This window comes from Cnephaeus nilssonii (assembly GCF_951640355.1).
Source record: "Cnephaeus nilssonii genome assembly, chromosome: 1".
NCBI lineage: Eukaryota > Metazoa > Chordata > Mammalia > Chiroptera > Vespertilionidae > Cnephaeus > Cnephaeus nilssonii.
The window spans coordinates 103,289,006-103,302,339 of NC_137072.1; the positions used below are offsets into that span (position 1 = coordinate 103,289,006).

General features: G+C 52.1%; 1 protein-coding gene across 1 annotated transcript in view; it reads left to right on the top strand.

Annotated features, from left to right (window-relative positions):
- Positions 1 to 7,203: 7,203 nt before the first annotated feature.
- The window catches only part of SEL1L3 (SEL1L family member 3), a 111,143-nt gene continuing 105,012 nt past the window's right edge, over positions 7,204 to 13,334 (top strand). The window contains exon 1 of the mRNA XM_079767438.1: positions 7,204 to 7,520. Within this exon, the coding sequence (XP_079623564.1) occupies positions 7,350 to 7,520 (171 nt within the window). The 5' untranslated portion in view covers positions 7,204 to 7,349. The remainder of the gene's footprint in view (positions 7,521 to 13,334) is intronic.

A 13,334-nucleotide genomic window follows, 5' to 3' on the forward strand; every position in this document is an offset into this window, starting at 1 on the left:
CTCTCCCTCCACGTGGCTAGCTTGAGCTTTCTCAGAGTTCACACAAGGCAGCTGGCTTCCCCCAGGGGAAATACCACCCTGCGTGTTATAAGGGGAGCTGTGGTTCATGGGTAGGTCCACGTTGGAGATAGGCTACCACAGATATTTGTAACCCCCTTCTATTCTTTATGGTCTTATCAGAGAGGTATCTTTCTTTGTGAGCCTTTTTCGGAAGCAGGCAAGTGTGAATAATGCATAAACAGTGCTTTACTCTTATCTAGGGCTTGATCATTTACCACGCACCCACCTATGCTTCCTTACCTAGTTTTCACGACACCATGGAAAAGGGCCGATCAGCAACTTTATCCCCATTTTTATAGACGTAGAGTCTGAGCTTAGAAGAGGATTAGTGACCTGCCTGTGGTAACACAGCTAGGAAGTGATGGGCTAGGCCCTGAACAGGTGTGTCTGACATGACACTCTATGTTCTCAAGCACCTGGCAAAGCACTGACGAAGACCTACCGGTGAGTCTAAAACCCAGGTGTGACTCCTCCACAGGCTGCACCACACCCGCTGGCCTCTCCATCACCCGCTTCTGCAGCGGGAGTTTAGGGCAGTGGTGTGAGCTTGAGTCCTTGAGCCAAATGCCTAATCTAAACCTGCTCTGCCACCTCCTGGATGGGGTCTTTCCAATGACTTCAGTGTCTTCATCTGTAAAATGGGGCTGCTGCTGATGTCATAAGGATTAAATGAACTAATTCATTAAAATAATACTTGATAAGAACTTTAAAAAGAAATCTCTCCCCAGTCGGTGTGGCTCAGTGGTCAAGTGTCGACCTATGAACCAAGAGATCACGGTTCGATTCCCGGTCAGGGCACATGCCCAGGTTTCAGGCCCGATCCCCAGTGGGGAGCATGCAGGAGGCAGCTTATCAATGATTCTCTCTCATCATTGATGTTTCTATCTCTCTTTCCCTATCCCTTTCTCTTTGAAATCTATCTATATGTGTATACACACACACACACACACATATATATACACCAGATATATTTAGTATATATATGAAGAAATCTCTCAGGACAAGCTGTAGAGATAAGTAGCTTCTGAGAGAACCCTGGTCTAGCTTTACCTTCTGTGTGCTTTTCTTGATTTTACCTGGACCTTGCTAAGCATCCATACTGGTACAGATGATCTTGACGTTTCGTTTGACTTGACATTGTATATTACCGATAGACGGAAAGCCGCGTTGATGTTAATGTTTGCCTGCGCGTCGTGATTCCAGCAGCAGGATGCCGTTATAAAACACTGACAGGACTTGTAGACACAACCCGCGTTCCCCACGCCGGCAGGTGCACTCGCTCTCTCTCCTCCATGATTTACAGTGACATGCCCTCCCTCGGTGCCCAGGCGCTCTCTCCTCTCACTTCTCCGTCCCAAGTGGACCTGCACATTCACACTCAGCTTCTCTCCACTCCACTCCTTGTCATACGCAGGTTCTTCTCAACACGCTCACCCAAAGATCGCCCTCCACCTACGGACACACGCCCTTGACCTTCTGCCTTCCAGTGCAGCTTCCTTCCTCAGACCCTCAGTATACAGATATTTCTGTGCTCATTGAACCTGAAATGTCCCCCTTCCCATCCCAGCTCGCCCAGGGATGGCAGGAGAAGTCTCTGCAGCCATGCCCAGCTGGGCAGGTTGCAGACCAAGGTTTGAGTGAGGTGGCTGCGGACATCTGGCTGCACCTGCCCAGCGGGGTTCAGCTCACAAAGCTCTTTATTAATGACCAGAGAATGGATTGCCCCCTCCTCCCCCCCCCCCCCCCATCCTGCCCACCTGGACACAGCAAAGCAGCCCGTGTGCAGCCCAGAGAGCATCTGGCAGCAGCTGCTTAAGAGGCAAGTGCTCCTGACAGGAGACAAGGCTTGGTTAAGGGAAGCTGCCTGCTTTTTCCCGGCTCAGGATGGGGAAGAATCCAGCTGAATATGCACCTATTCAGAAGGGCAAAGAGCCAAAAATAACCAGGAGCAACAGCATTTCATCTGACAGGTCCGGAAATACAGCTCGGAGCACGCCAGGGCTACAGAGTGCATGATTCGCAGACCTTCAGCATTCCCGTAGAAATACCCGGTAAACTCTTAGGTTACACACGAGCTCCCATCCCATCCCCTCTTCACTACAGCTTCTCAAAGCAAGGGCTCTGTGGCCCATAGGGAGAGAGGGGCGGAGTCAGGGACTCGAGGCTCCGAAGGGGTGTGGGGACCAGGATGTGAGAATAGTTTTTGGTAGAATATTCTAAGGAAGAAAGAAATAAGAAGTAATTGGTTAATATGGAGGATGCAAAACAGACAGGAAATGGACTTAGGGAAGGTAAAGCCTAAGTTTCATAGGAAACGTGGAAGCACCAACGTTAGACGTGGCACACAGGAGTGAGCTAGATGCTGACGGTCACCCTTGGCAGAAAGAAGGGCCCGGCTTTCCCATCGCGATGGGAAGTGTGCTGTCTGACAGCAGTCTTCTATTTTTGTTTTATTCTCTTCTATTTTGATGTAAAGGCAAATGTCACAGTTCATTCATCTTTATTCTGAATATCTGCAATTGCAGAAAGGGAGGAGGGGGTGGGAGAGAGGAGAAGGCTCCAGGATTCCTGAGAACCTGACTGCAGGAAGAGCACAGAGGAGACAACCACAAGTGAAAAAGGAAAAGAAGGAGGGTGGTAAGGAGGGAGGCAGACAGGAAGGGAGGATGGAAAAAAAAATGAGAAAGGAAGAGGATGGGTTCAATTTTATTTAGTGAACTAGAGGCCCAGTGCATGAAAATTCGTGCACTGGAAGGGTTCCCTTAGCCCGGCCTGTGCCCTCTCACAGTCTGGGAGTCCTCAGGGGATGTCCTACTGATGGCTTAGGCCCGCTCCCCGGGCCTAAGCCATCAGTAGGACACAGTCTGGCCTCCCTCTGTGGGAGGCAACCAGGCTGGCTGATCAGGGGATGGCACCACCCCCATCACCCCGCCATTGCCCCCCGGCCTCCCTCTGTGGGAGGCAAATGGACCGGCCGATCAGGGGATGGTGCCAGCTCCCACCCCCACCCCCCAATCGCCCCTCTGCTGCCACTGGTCGCCACCCCTCCCCCATTGCCGTTCCCTCCCTCTGCCCGCTGGCACGCACCTTGGCTGGCCTGGCGCCACCTGCTCGCTGGCCCTGCCCCCTGCTGACTGCTTGTTCCACCATTTGGTTGATTTGCATATTACGCTTTTATTATATAGGATAAGAACTTTCTAGGCATGAAAGGAATACCCGGAGCTGGTTAAGAAACAACCTCTGCTTTGAAGGAGCTTACAGTCTACTTGGAGGAGGAGACGAGGCCAGCAAAGTGATAGAGATATGAAATAGGATTGGGCAGTTTCCACATGGGGCTACAGGCAATGCTCAGTGGGGCAGAGACATGACCAACTGAGTTTGAACCTGAGGTCATGAGGGAAGGCTCCCTAGAGCCAGTGGCATTTGGGCCGAGAGGTTTAGGAGGGAAGTGGGGAAAAGGAGCGTTCCTTACTCACAAGTAGTGCCCTCTGCTCCCCTCCTATAACCCACAGGTCAGGTGTCTCTGTAGGGGCCGATCTCTGTAGCCTATGTGCCCTCATTCCCTAGAAATGTGGTTTCCAACTATCAGCATGGACAGTGACAGTCCAAGGGGACGTTCCCACTGGTGCACAGCAAAATGAGACAAAGACCCGTTAGGAGTTTTTCACAAGCAAATTAGATTCCGTTTCAAGGACTGTCTTTTATTATGTTCTAGGGCCTTCCTCATTTAGGATGGTAAAAATGCCCTGGCTTTCCAATGAAATAATGTCGATAGAAGATATTATAAGTGTATCTGGGGGCTGTTTTTGCTCGTTTGAAGTATTTTTACTTGGCAAGTTGACAGCTGGCCAAGGGCATTGGTCCTTGAGATTTTACTGATCTCAAACCATTTCAGCACCTGAGAACTACTGGCCTAGGATGTCATTCCGTGCCCACGGAGGCAAGCAGATTCAGTGAAGGTTCTGCCTTGTTTTAACGCCCCCTCCCCTCCAGGCCCCGGATGCTTCTCCCCTGAGATTACATAAGGGACCCTGTTGCCTTCATCCTCGTCCATGCTGAGGTGTGGCGTTCGAGGGGACGTGATCAACGGACTCACGTAAGCAGCAATGAGAGATACCAGATTAATACAGTCTCCAGGGGCCTGCACATTTTAGTGGAATATTAAAACTTAATTCAAACCGATGAATTATAATGGTTTAAACCCAATGGGAAAGCATGATATTTTAAAAAATAAAGGGCCTTCTCCTGAAATCAGACCACACCCTTCAGATTGCTGACACAAAGGGCTAGAGAGGCAAGGGCAGTCACGATCTGTCTTCTGGATCAGAATGTCACACTGCACTGTGAATAGAAATCCTGACCTTCTCTGCCCCCTCCAGTACAGAATTAATCAGCCACCACTGCCACCCCCGCTCCGGGCCACACAGCAACCTGCACGGCCCTTTTAGGGAACCCCATTGTGTCTTGGTCAGTTTTCTTCATTCCTGCTGCCCCTCGATCCCTTGGAAAGGGATGGCCCTGCCACCTCTGGATTTCTGGGGCCTTGGGCGGTGCCTGACGCACAATAGGAGCGCAATGGGAGATGAGAAAGTGAGGGACTGGATATGCCTGATTTGAAATAGCCCAGCCTCCCCCCACCCCCGACTGGTGTTTCCCAGTGGTTAGAGCGTCCAACCATACACTGAAAAGTCTCAGGTTCAATTCCCAGTCAAGGGCATCTACCTGGGTTCAGGTTAGATCCCTGGCCCTGGTCAGGGTTGTGCGGGAGGCAACCTATCAATGTGTCTCACCTTGATGGTTCTCTCGCTCTACCTCCCCCGCCTCCCTGCCTCCCTCCCAGTCTCTAAAAAGCAATGGAAAAAAAATATCCCCGGGTGAGGATTGAAAAGAAATAGCGCAGTCCCCTACAGGGGGGCTTCCACATTGACTACAGTTAGGTAAATTCAAACCGTTAAGGCTCACAGGCTTTGAAGGCTCTAATTCCATGAATCCTGATAACAAACAACCTGAGGGAACCATTCGGTTCCCCCAAGACCAACCAAGTCCGTGTGCAATGCAGGAAAGAAACTCTGCAGAGAGGCCCAGGAAGACAGGTGGAAACCCCGTGATATTACGAAGCGCCCCCGTTCTCCCGAAATGGCCAATTTCCTTCCACAGACATTAAAAAAAAAGTAGGCTGTATATTTCAGCCCGACATGATCTGGGCATGATCTGGGGTGAAGTCACCAAATCCTTTATCCTCTTGGGCACCTGCTAGAATGAATGGTTCTCCACATCACACGGGAGAATTTGAATCTCTCTGGGTCTGTGGAAGTGGGACAGGGTGATGGTGACATCTGTCAAACAAAGAAACCCTCCAGCGCTTTCATGTGGTGACTGCTAGATGTGAGAGGAGCAGCGCGAACCTTTCCTGCAAGCCAGCGGTTCTGGAAATGGGGGCTCTGGACCAGCAGCGTCAGCAGGACCTGGGGGCTTGTTAGGAAGGCAGCTCCTCAAGCCCCACTCAGGACCCCCTGGCTGGGAAAATCCAGCGGGTCTGTCCAGGCACATGTTGGGTTCACAAGCCCTGGGGGTGATTCGGCTGCAGGCTGAAGCCTGAGAACCACTGATAGGAGGCATCATCTCGCAGCCAGTGAGTGACTCTGGGCCAAGAGCCTGCCCCAGGGCCACAGCCCTCGGGTGACCTACAAAAGGTAAGGGATGACTCCGTGAGGAGCTGAGGGTGGACAGGCCTGGAGTGAGATGGCTGAGGGCATATCCAGGCCCAAGGGATTCCAAAACCGGTCAAACCCAGCCCCGGGCATCCCCTATGTTCCACCATACTCTTCCGAGGCCTTCTGTGCCTTGACCTACCTTCTGTGACTTGACCTACCATGGGAGCAGCTCCTTCCGGAAGGGGCTGTGACCTCTCACACTCCCAATCTATTATTAGTTCCAACCCGCACAAATCCACCAGGGGGGAAGGGAGGCTTTTGCTAACTTTCGAAGATTGGGCTGTTTCCCAGCAGCAGCCCAGGGGCCCAACCAGTTGTCTGCGCCACTAGGCATAGCCATAACCATGCCCTTCCCAGAGCGCCAGGGCGGGCCTCGAGACGGGGGTCCCGCTTCGGGCCCCGCGGCCTGGTGACCCAACTTGCGTCCCCAAGGCCAAGATATGCCTGGATTATTTTTTTTTTTAAAGCTGTTTGTTCCCTTCAAGAACCTCACGCCTCCCATTTGGGGCCTGAGTGCAATTGCACTGGCCTAATTAATTCATTTTCTTTTCCCTCCAAAGTGGAAGCCGGGGCACGTGGATACAAATTAAATGCAAACCCGCTTTGGGCGCGGATACTCTGGGCAATTAAAACAAAGAGCGCGGCGGCGGCGGCACCGCACCAAACCCTCCGGAGCCGTGCAGAGCCCGCCGCGAGCCAGCCGGCAGGGTGGGGCGCACCCCGGGCTCAGAACGTACCAGCCAGGAGCTGCCCCACCCCTGCAGGTGGACAGGTGGAGGGTGGCCAGGGTCAAAATCCACCCGTAAGGGCCGGAAGCCGGGCCGCTGCGTGGCGCAACTCCAGGGGGCACACGCGCCCCGCGCCGGGCGCCCGGCGGGAATGGCGCCCTCGCCAAAAAAGCAGCCGAACAAAACCCATTGCACCGGCGGGAACTGGGCGGCGCGCCCCGCCAACGGAGTGGGGGTGGGAGGGGAGGGAAAATGCGGGGGGGGGGGGGGGAGGAATAGGATGAGAAGGAGAGAGAGAAAAGGAGAAAGTGAAAAAAAAAGATGGGGTTACGAAGATAGAGGTGAGAGAGAGAAGAGGGGAGAGGGGAAAAGGGAAACGGAGGGAGGGGAGAGGATCTCGAAAAGGAAGAGCGGGGAAGGGGGGCGGGGGAGGACAGGAAAGAAAGGGGAAGGGGGGCGGGCCGGGAGCGGAGCCACCCGGGCGGGGGGCGGCGGCCGAGGGGGCGGGCCCGGGCTCTGTCCCCACCTGCGTGGGCGCCGGCGGCCGGGAGGGGTGGGAGCCCGGCGGCCGGAGGGAGCGGCCGGGAGGCGGGCTGGCCAGGGAGCAGGGGGGAGGGAGGGGACGGGGACTAGGAGGCGGGGAGGAGCCGGCGCTGGGCTGGGGCTGCGGGGGAGGCGACGGCGGGAGCAGCATTGGCGGCGGCGGGTCCGGCGGCGGCGGCGGCGGCAGGTGGCCCCGCGCGCGGCGGCCGGCCTGGCCGGGGGCGGGCGCGAAGGTGGCGCCTCGGGCGGGGGCCGGTCCCTGCACCAGGTGACCTGTTCCGGCCGGGATCCGGGCGACCTCGCCATGCAGCGGCGCTGCGCGGGGCTCGGGCGGCCACGGCGGCAGCAGCAGCAGCAGCAGCCCCCGCCGCCCGCGGTCGATCCCCGGGCCGCAGCCATGGTCCCCCCGAGCGGTGGCGGCTCCCCAGACCTCGGCGGCCGTCCTGCCTGCGCGCTGCTCCTGCTCTGCTACCTGGTGAGCGCCGGACCCTGCGCGGGTCCTTCCCTCCGCGCGGAGCCCGGGGGACGCGGGTGGAGGGGCCGGGGACCTCGCCACGCGGAGTGGGTGCGGTGTTGCTAGTTTTCTCTTTGCCTGGCCGCTGCGCCCCGGGCACTCCCGGCACCTGGGATGGGCACCCGGGGTTGCGGAGAGCGGTGCGTGGACCAGACTTGCTCTGGGCTCTCGTTCCTGTCCCTCTCCCTCCCAGACTCGCGCCAGACCCGGGTCAGGTTCCCCCCCGAGACCCGGACTGTCCCCCCACTCCACCTGGGATCTTCGGTCACCCTCGTTCCTTCCCCACTCCGCTGCGCACGGCTCTCCAGCCCCTTCCTTATCCGTCCCGAGCTTCCCTTACAATCTTCTCGCAGCTCCTTTTCTTCTCGCGCCCAACTTCGCCTCTTTCTCTCCGCGAATGCCACCCGCCTCGACCCTCCTTTTAGTGCCCACCCGGTCCGCAGGGCCCTGACCGCTTTCTGCCAAAGCGCCGGGCGAGGCACCTCGGGTTTCCAGCTATCTTCAACTCCTCCGTGGTCATTCTAGCCAAGTTGCGGATGCCGGAAAGAAATCTAGTTCTTTGTAACACGCCGACTGCCAGAGTGGTGACTTTAGCTGCGTCTTGAACATTGTCATTGCTGAGAACCCGTCTGGCTTATGCATGTCAGTTACGATGTGCACACTTCTCGGCCCCTGCCTTAGTCATCAACTAAACGGCAGGAGCCTATTTTTCAAAACCAACTCCTTTAAAATATCAGAGTAACTTAGACCCTCACTAAAAGGTGGGAGAAACACCCTCAGTTCCTTTGCTGGCTTCGCTTTCTTCTGCTTGACTTCAGAACAATAGTAAATTTACCGAAGGTGACACCCTTCCAGTCCAACCTACCTTATTTTCCAGGATCCTGCAGAGTCCTTGGGTTATCTCTCCATATATTACTGTAAATAAATGAAATGGAAAATGCTGAATCATGAAACTGATGTAATAGGAAATTCACAGAATGTGGGGGAAAAAATTTGAGCAGTGTCATTGTCCAGAATTTTTTTCATTTATGTGATTATCATTATTCGGAGCCTTTCTTCTCAGAAGCTAAAAGCTGCTCAGGAGACACTTGCAGGAATTAGAATTTGGTTCCAAGATAATTTGCCACTCAGCCCAAGTTTGTCTCAACATTCTTTAAGGGTGTGTGAAAATGCAAATTGTACTTCTGCGTTTGCATCTACCTGTTGAGCAAGCCATGCTTTTCTTCATATTTTAAAATTAGCCGGTACCAGGTTTTGTGGTTGGGGTTACTTCGTATTTTCATAAGAGGTTGTCAGTTAGCATGATTTTTCTTTCACCCAGGAGATATTATTATTTAATATTTATGCCACAGGGTTACAGCACACAGGCTGGTAAATAAAACTGCCTTAACAAATGACAGGGTTTCGGGTTTAAACAGATGGTCCCCGTCCACAAGTCACTGGTTACCCACAGAGGCAGACATGATGTAGTAGTGTACTGGGTGAAACATTAATGTACAGATGGTCTGGCAATGTTAACGCCCTGCAAAGGGAGACCACTTCTTGACAATTCCAAGAAATCAGAGTAACTATTGGAAAGCCTAGAGGCCTCGTGGTCTGTGGGAACACAGACAGATGGAGGACCACATAGGAAGTTCTGCATGGACCAAGGTGGTTTAAGAGAACATCACAGCCGAGGGAAGATGACGCTGTGGGTAGACTAGAGTAAGGTAGTGAAGTGGTGAGGTGGGGCTCCGGAAAGGGAGGTTATAGACAATACTGTCACGTGGGAAGTAACTAGAGCGTGGCTGAATGTCTTGGCAGGCAGGGACCGAATGGGTTTCGGAACGATGGGGCGGGAAATGTCAGTGCCTCCTGACTCTGCCTGCTCCCTTCAGAGGGGCCTCAGGGATGCTACTGTAAAAGCAAGGCTTTTTGCAAAACCCAAGGAAGCAAGAGTGTGAGTTGGAAGGTGGGCTTTCCCTTTGGTTCCGAAGGTCTGGCCACTCGCGAGGGGATTTTGCTCTAGAGGTATGTGCTGAGATACCGACCACAGGTGAGGCTTCTTGACCTTGGAGAGGGTTAGCCTGCAAATTGTAAACATCGGCATGAAAAACATGAAGCAACCGAGAAAACAATTCTTGACATACATGCTTTCTGCTCATCAAGGAAGACTTCCTAGAAGAAGTGATCAATCAATCTGGGGAGGGAGGGTAGACAGGTGGAGGGTAGAGGTTGAGCAGACTAGCTAGGTAGGATCTCAGGAATATGTAGATACTAGAGGGAGAAAGCTATCATAAGTTTGAAGCCTAAATAATAATAATCATAGAAATAACAATGCTAAGTTATTTATAGGCATTATCTAATATTAACTTTAGCAATGACCCTTTAAGGGAAGAGATATTATGATCCCCATTCAGATGAGGTAACTGAGGCTAAGAAAGGGTAAGGTGCCCTGGGCCACACAGGCAGTCCATGATTGAAACCCAAATCTATCTACTTCCAGAGCCCCGGCTCTTAGCCATGTTAACTGATTGCCTTCTGGATTTTGCTGCTTATAACCCATTCCCCTCATGTATAGAGATGTATGGGCCATTAGCAAAGCATTTGCAATTAGCAGCTACCGTGCAATTGGCCAGGATGTGAGGTCATGTCTAAAGTAGCCTAAAATATACAAGGCAGGAAGCACAGGCCACAGAATAGAAGCAGGATGTTAAATAGGAAAAAAAAAAAAGAAAGAAAGAAAAAAAAAGAGGTAAAGCCAGAAGACATTTGCCATCCACGAGGGAGAGGTAAGAGAGTGGGTCTTTCTACAGCCCAGAGGCAGCTGGCTGTCGAAGTTTAGCATTTGAGTTTGTATAAATGTGTGTCCAAGTGTAGAGCCGAGTGTGCCTAGGAATCCATTCCAAAGCCAGTTTTCTGTGATTTGGGGACCAATTCCCAATTTGTGTGACCCCCACCAATTTCCTTGTTCACAAGAGCTGGAGGTGGAGCGTGGCTTTCTGAACAGGTGCCTTCAAGGCCCTGCCCTCCTTGGAGGCATGCTTCCTGCAGCCAGGGTCCAGAGGCAATGCCCCCCCCCCCCTTCTCCATTGACTGGGACAGAGTAACCTTCAGTAGCAGCCTAAGAATGGAACTGTGACTGTAGCTAGGATACTGCCGGAGCATGAATAATTGTGACGAGGCCTGAAAGATAAGTCACGGAATGATGCCAAACAGATTTCTGAAAAGATGATCCCTGGTCCTAGCAGCTGCCAGAAAATGCGGAGGTCACTAAAGGTCAAGATGCAGGGAGCCTCCCCAGAGAGGGCGAGAGCCTCAAAAGCAAAAGGTAATGAGATCGAGTCCCCTGAGGCCACCGGTGCTGCGTGGTGTACGACTTGCTCTGCCCAGCAGACCCCTTGCCATTCTCTCTCATCGTTAACTCTTACCTTTCTCCAGGCTTGGCTAGAACATCCCGAGGCTGCCCCAGCCCCATCTGTGACAATGGCACTTGTAGAAAGCCACCTTGTCCGTTCTGAACTTTGGTCTCAAAGTTATGATTTCTTTCGTAAATGAGAAGACAAATCTCACAATGGCTAGTATTACTGATGGTCAGCTGTAGACATTTGCGCTTGTTAGCCAGAGGACAAAGAAATCAAGAGGACATCAGCCGTGCAGATGTAGGTGAGGATCGTTAGCTGATGGTGGCTGTGGCATTTTTGTACAGGATTCTCTGGGAGTGACCACTGGTTACCCCTCTAGAGGAATGTGTGTGACACAGGACCTGGAAGAGCAAAAACAGTGAAGAAGCCTCGATTGTCCAGCTTGTGCGAGAGTGATTATGAGTATCTGAAGTCCGGAGATCTCCCTCAAACTGCACATCAGCCAAGTAGCTTCCCCATTCATCCTGACCAGAGCTGCTAAAAGCTCCCAAGTGATAGTATTTGCCTCTTGCTTTCTAGCCCTTCTGTTCTTGTTGGTAAAAGTGTAGGAGCCATGAATTGACTGACCCGAAGCAGCTGGGAGAAAGGTTAGAAGAGAAGACATAAAGAACCCCACAGAGAAGATGCACAGACTCATGTAGACGATAGTCTACAGTGGATTCAGTTACCCTGTTTTTTGGCTCATCCCAGTCCCCTGAGGACGGAACTAAAGGGGCAGGAGGGTCGTGCAGCGTGCAAGCAATGGCGGAGGAGATGCTGACTTGGCAGCTCTGGTCTCCCATCCTCACCCTAAAAGAGCTGGCGAGGTGGCTCAGTGCAGTGTGTGTGTTAGTGGATAGATAACATCTACCCTCTCCAGACCCGAGGGCTAGTGACCCCCTAGATGGGAGTGAGGGAAGTCCTGAGACTCCCTCACCTATAGCCAGAAAGCAGTTGAAGGTGTAGAGGTAAGTGGGTGAGTTGAGGGTATCATTTGGGGTGTTTCTGGAAGGCAGGAGGCACACCATCCCTGACTTTGGTGTCAGCAGCTATGGATTTGAATTATTTATTCTGCTGGTTGACCTTGGGCAAGTTACTTCCCCTCTCTGAATCCATTTCATTCCCTCAGCTGGAATTCTCTGTCCCTCAGAGGGCTGTTGTGAGGATCAGGTTTGAAGGGAGAAGTTCTATGAAGTTCTGTGTGAAAGGACGAGGTTAAACCCGAGTGGGAAAGTCTTACCGAACCTGCCTGGCACACAGGAGCTGCTCAAAGAAATCAACCCAAACCACGGCTCCCCTCGTATGATTTGAATTAGAAAGAAATAGCCAATCAAGTCACATCAAAGAGGAGAGCGCTCCTACTCCAGCACAGTAGGAGTATTGATCGTCATTGCGATGGTGGGTCCCTAGCCAGCTCTCAGGTTTGGGAAGGCACACTGAGCGACTGGGAAATATTTCCCAAGGCATATCTTGATTTTGAAGGCCATATTGACATCATCGCCCATTCTGCTTAGTTGCATGCTTCGTTGACATAAACAGAATTTTTGCTTATTTCTAGTCAGCAGAAATTGGGAAAGTAGGCCTTTTAAGCCAATACAATTACCCTTTGACCTGTGGAAAGTTTGATCCAGCCGGTTTGCAGGGAAAGCCCTCATGAGCCAAGATTTTCCTAGATGACTGATGGGGCAGAATGGACAGGAATGAGGAAAACAGACAGTCCATTGTTGTTTGCATATCGGGCATACCCACATACACCTGTAAGTGTAAATGAACTTCCCCTAGTGAGATGTGAATGATTTAAGGTTTTCCAATCTCTGTCCCTTCCTGAAATAACAAGTGAGTCAAGTAGAGAAAAGAGCCACGCTTTCTCAGTGCTTTAGAATAAGGGAGGGTTATTTGAATAGAGTTTCTTCTTATTGATTTTTTTAAAGGAATCAGATGCAGTCATCCTGAAAGAAGTTTAGGTGGTATTGATAGATTTCCTCCCCCCGCCTCCATCTAGAAGATGCATAAATTCATCTGTTTCTCAATTCCCAGGCTGAACTGAATGCATTTAGATCTCCAATTTGGGGTCTTTTTATCAAGAACACACATGAACCGATCCCTTTCTTTCTTTGACAAAAAAATTTCAATACATATACAATTACACAAAGACAAAGGAGTCTGTGTTTTGTGACTGTGTGTGATACTGTCAAGCTTGACTTTGATTAGGGCTTACTTCTGGTCGAAACAGATGTTTGAGGGCTCAGGCGCCTCTCAGAGCTCAGCTCCATTGTGTGCGGAGCAGATCAGTAGCTTCTGAGGTGGAACATCCATGTGGTTGCCTAGATGGCATCATGGGAGAAGCACAGACATGTCCCCCTGGCCCCTACATATCTTGCTTACAGCTGCA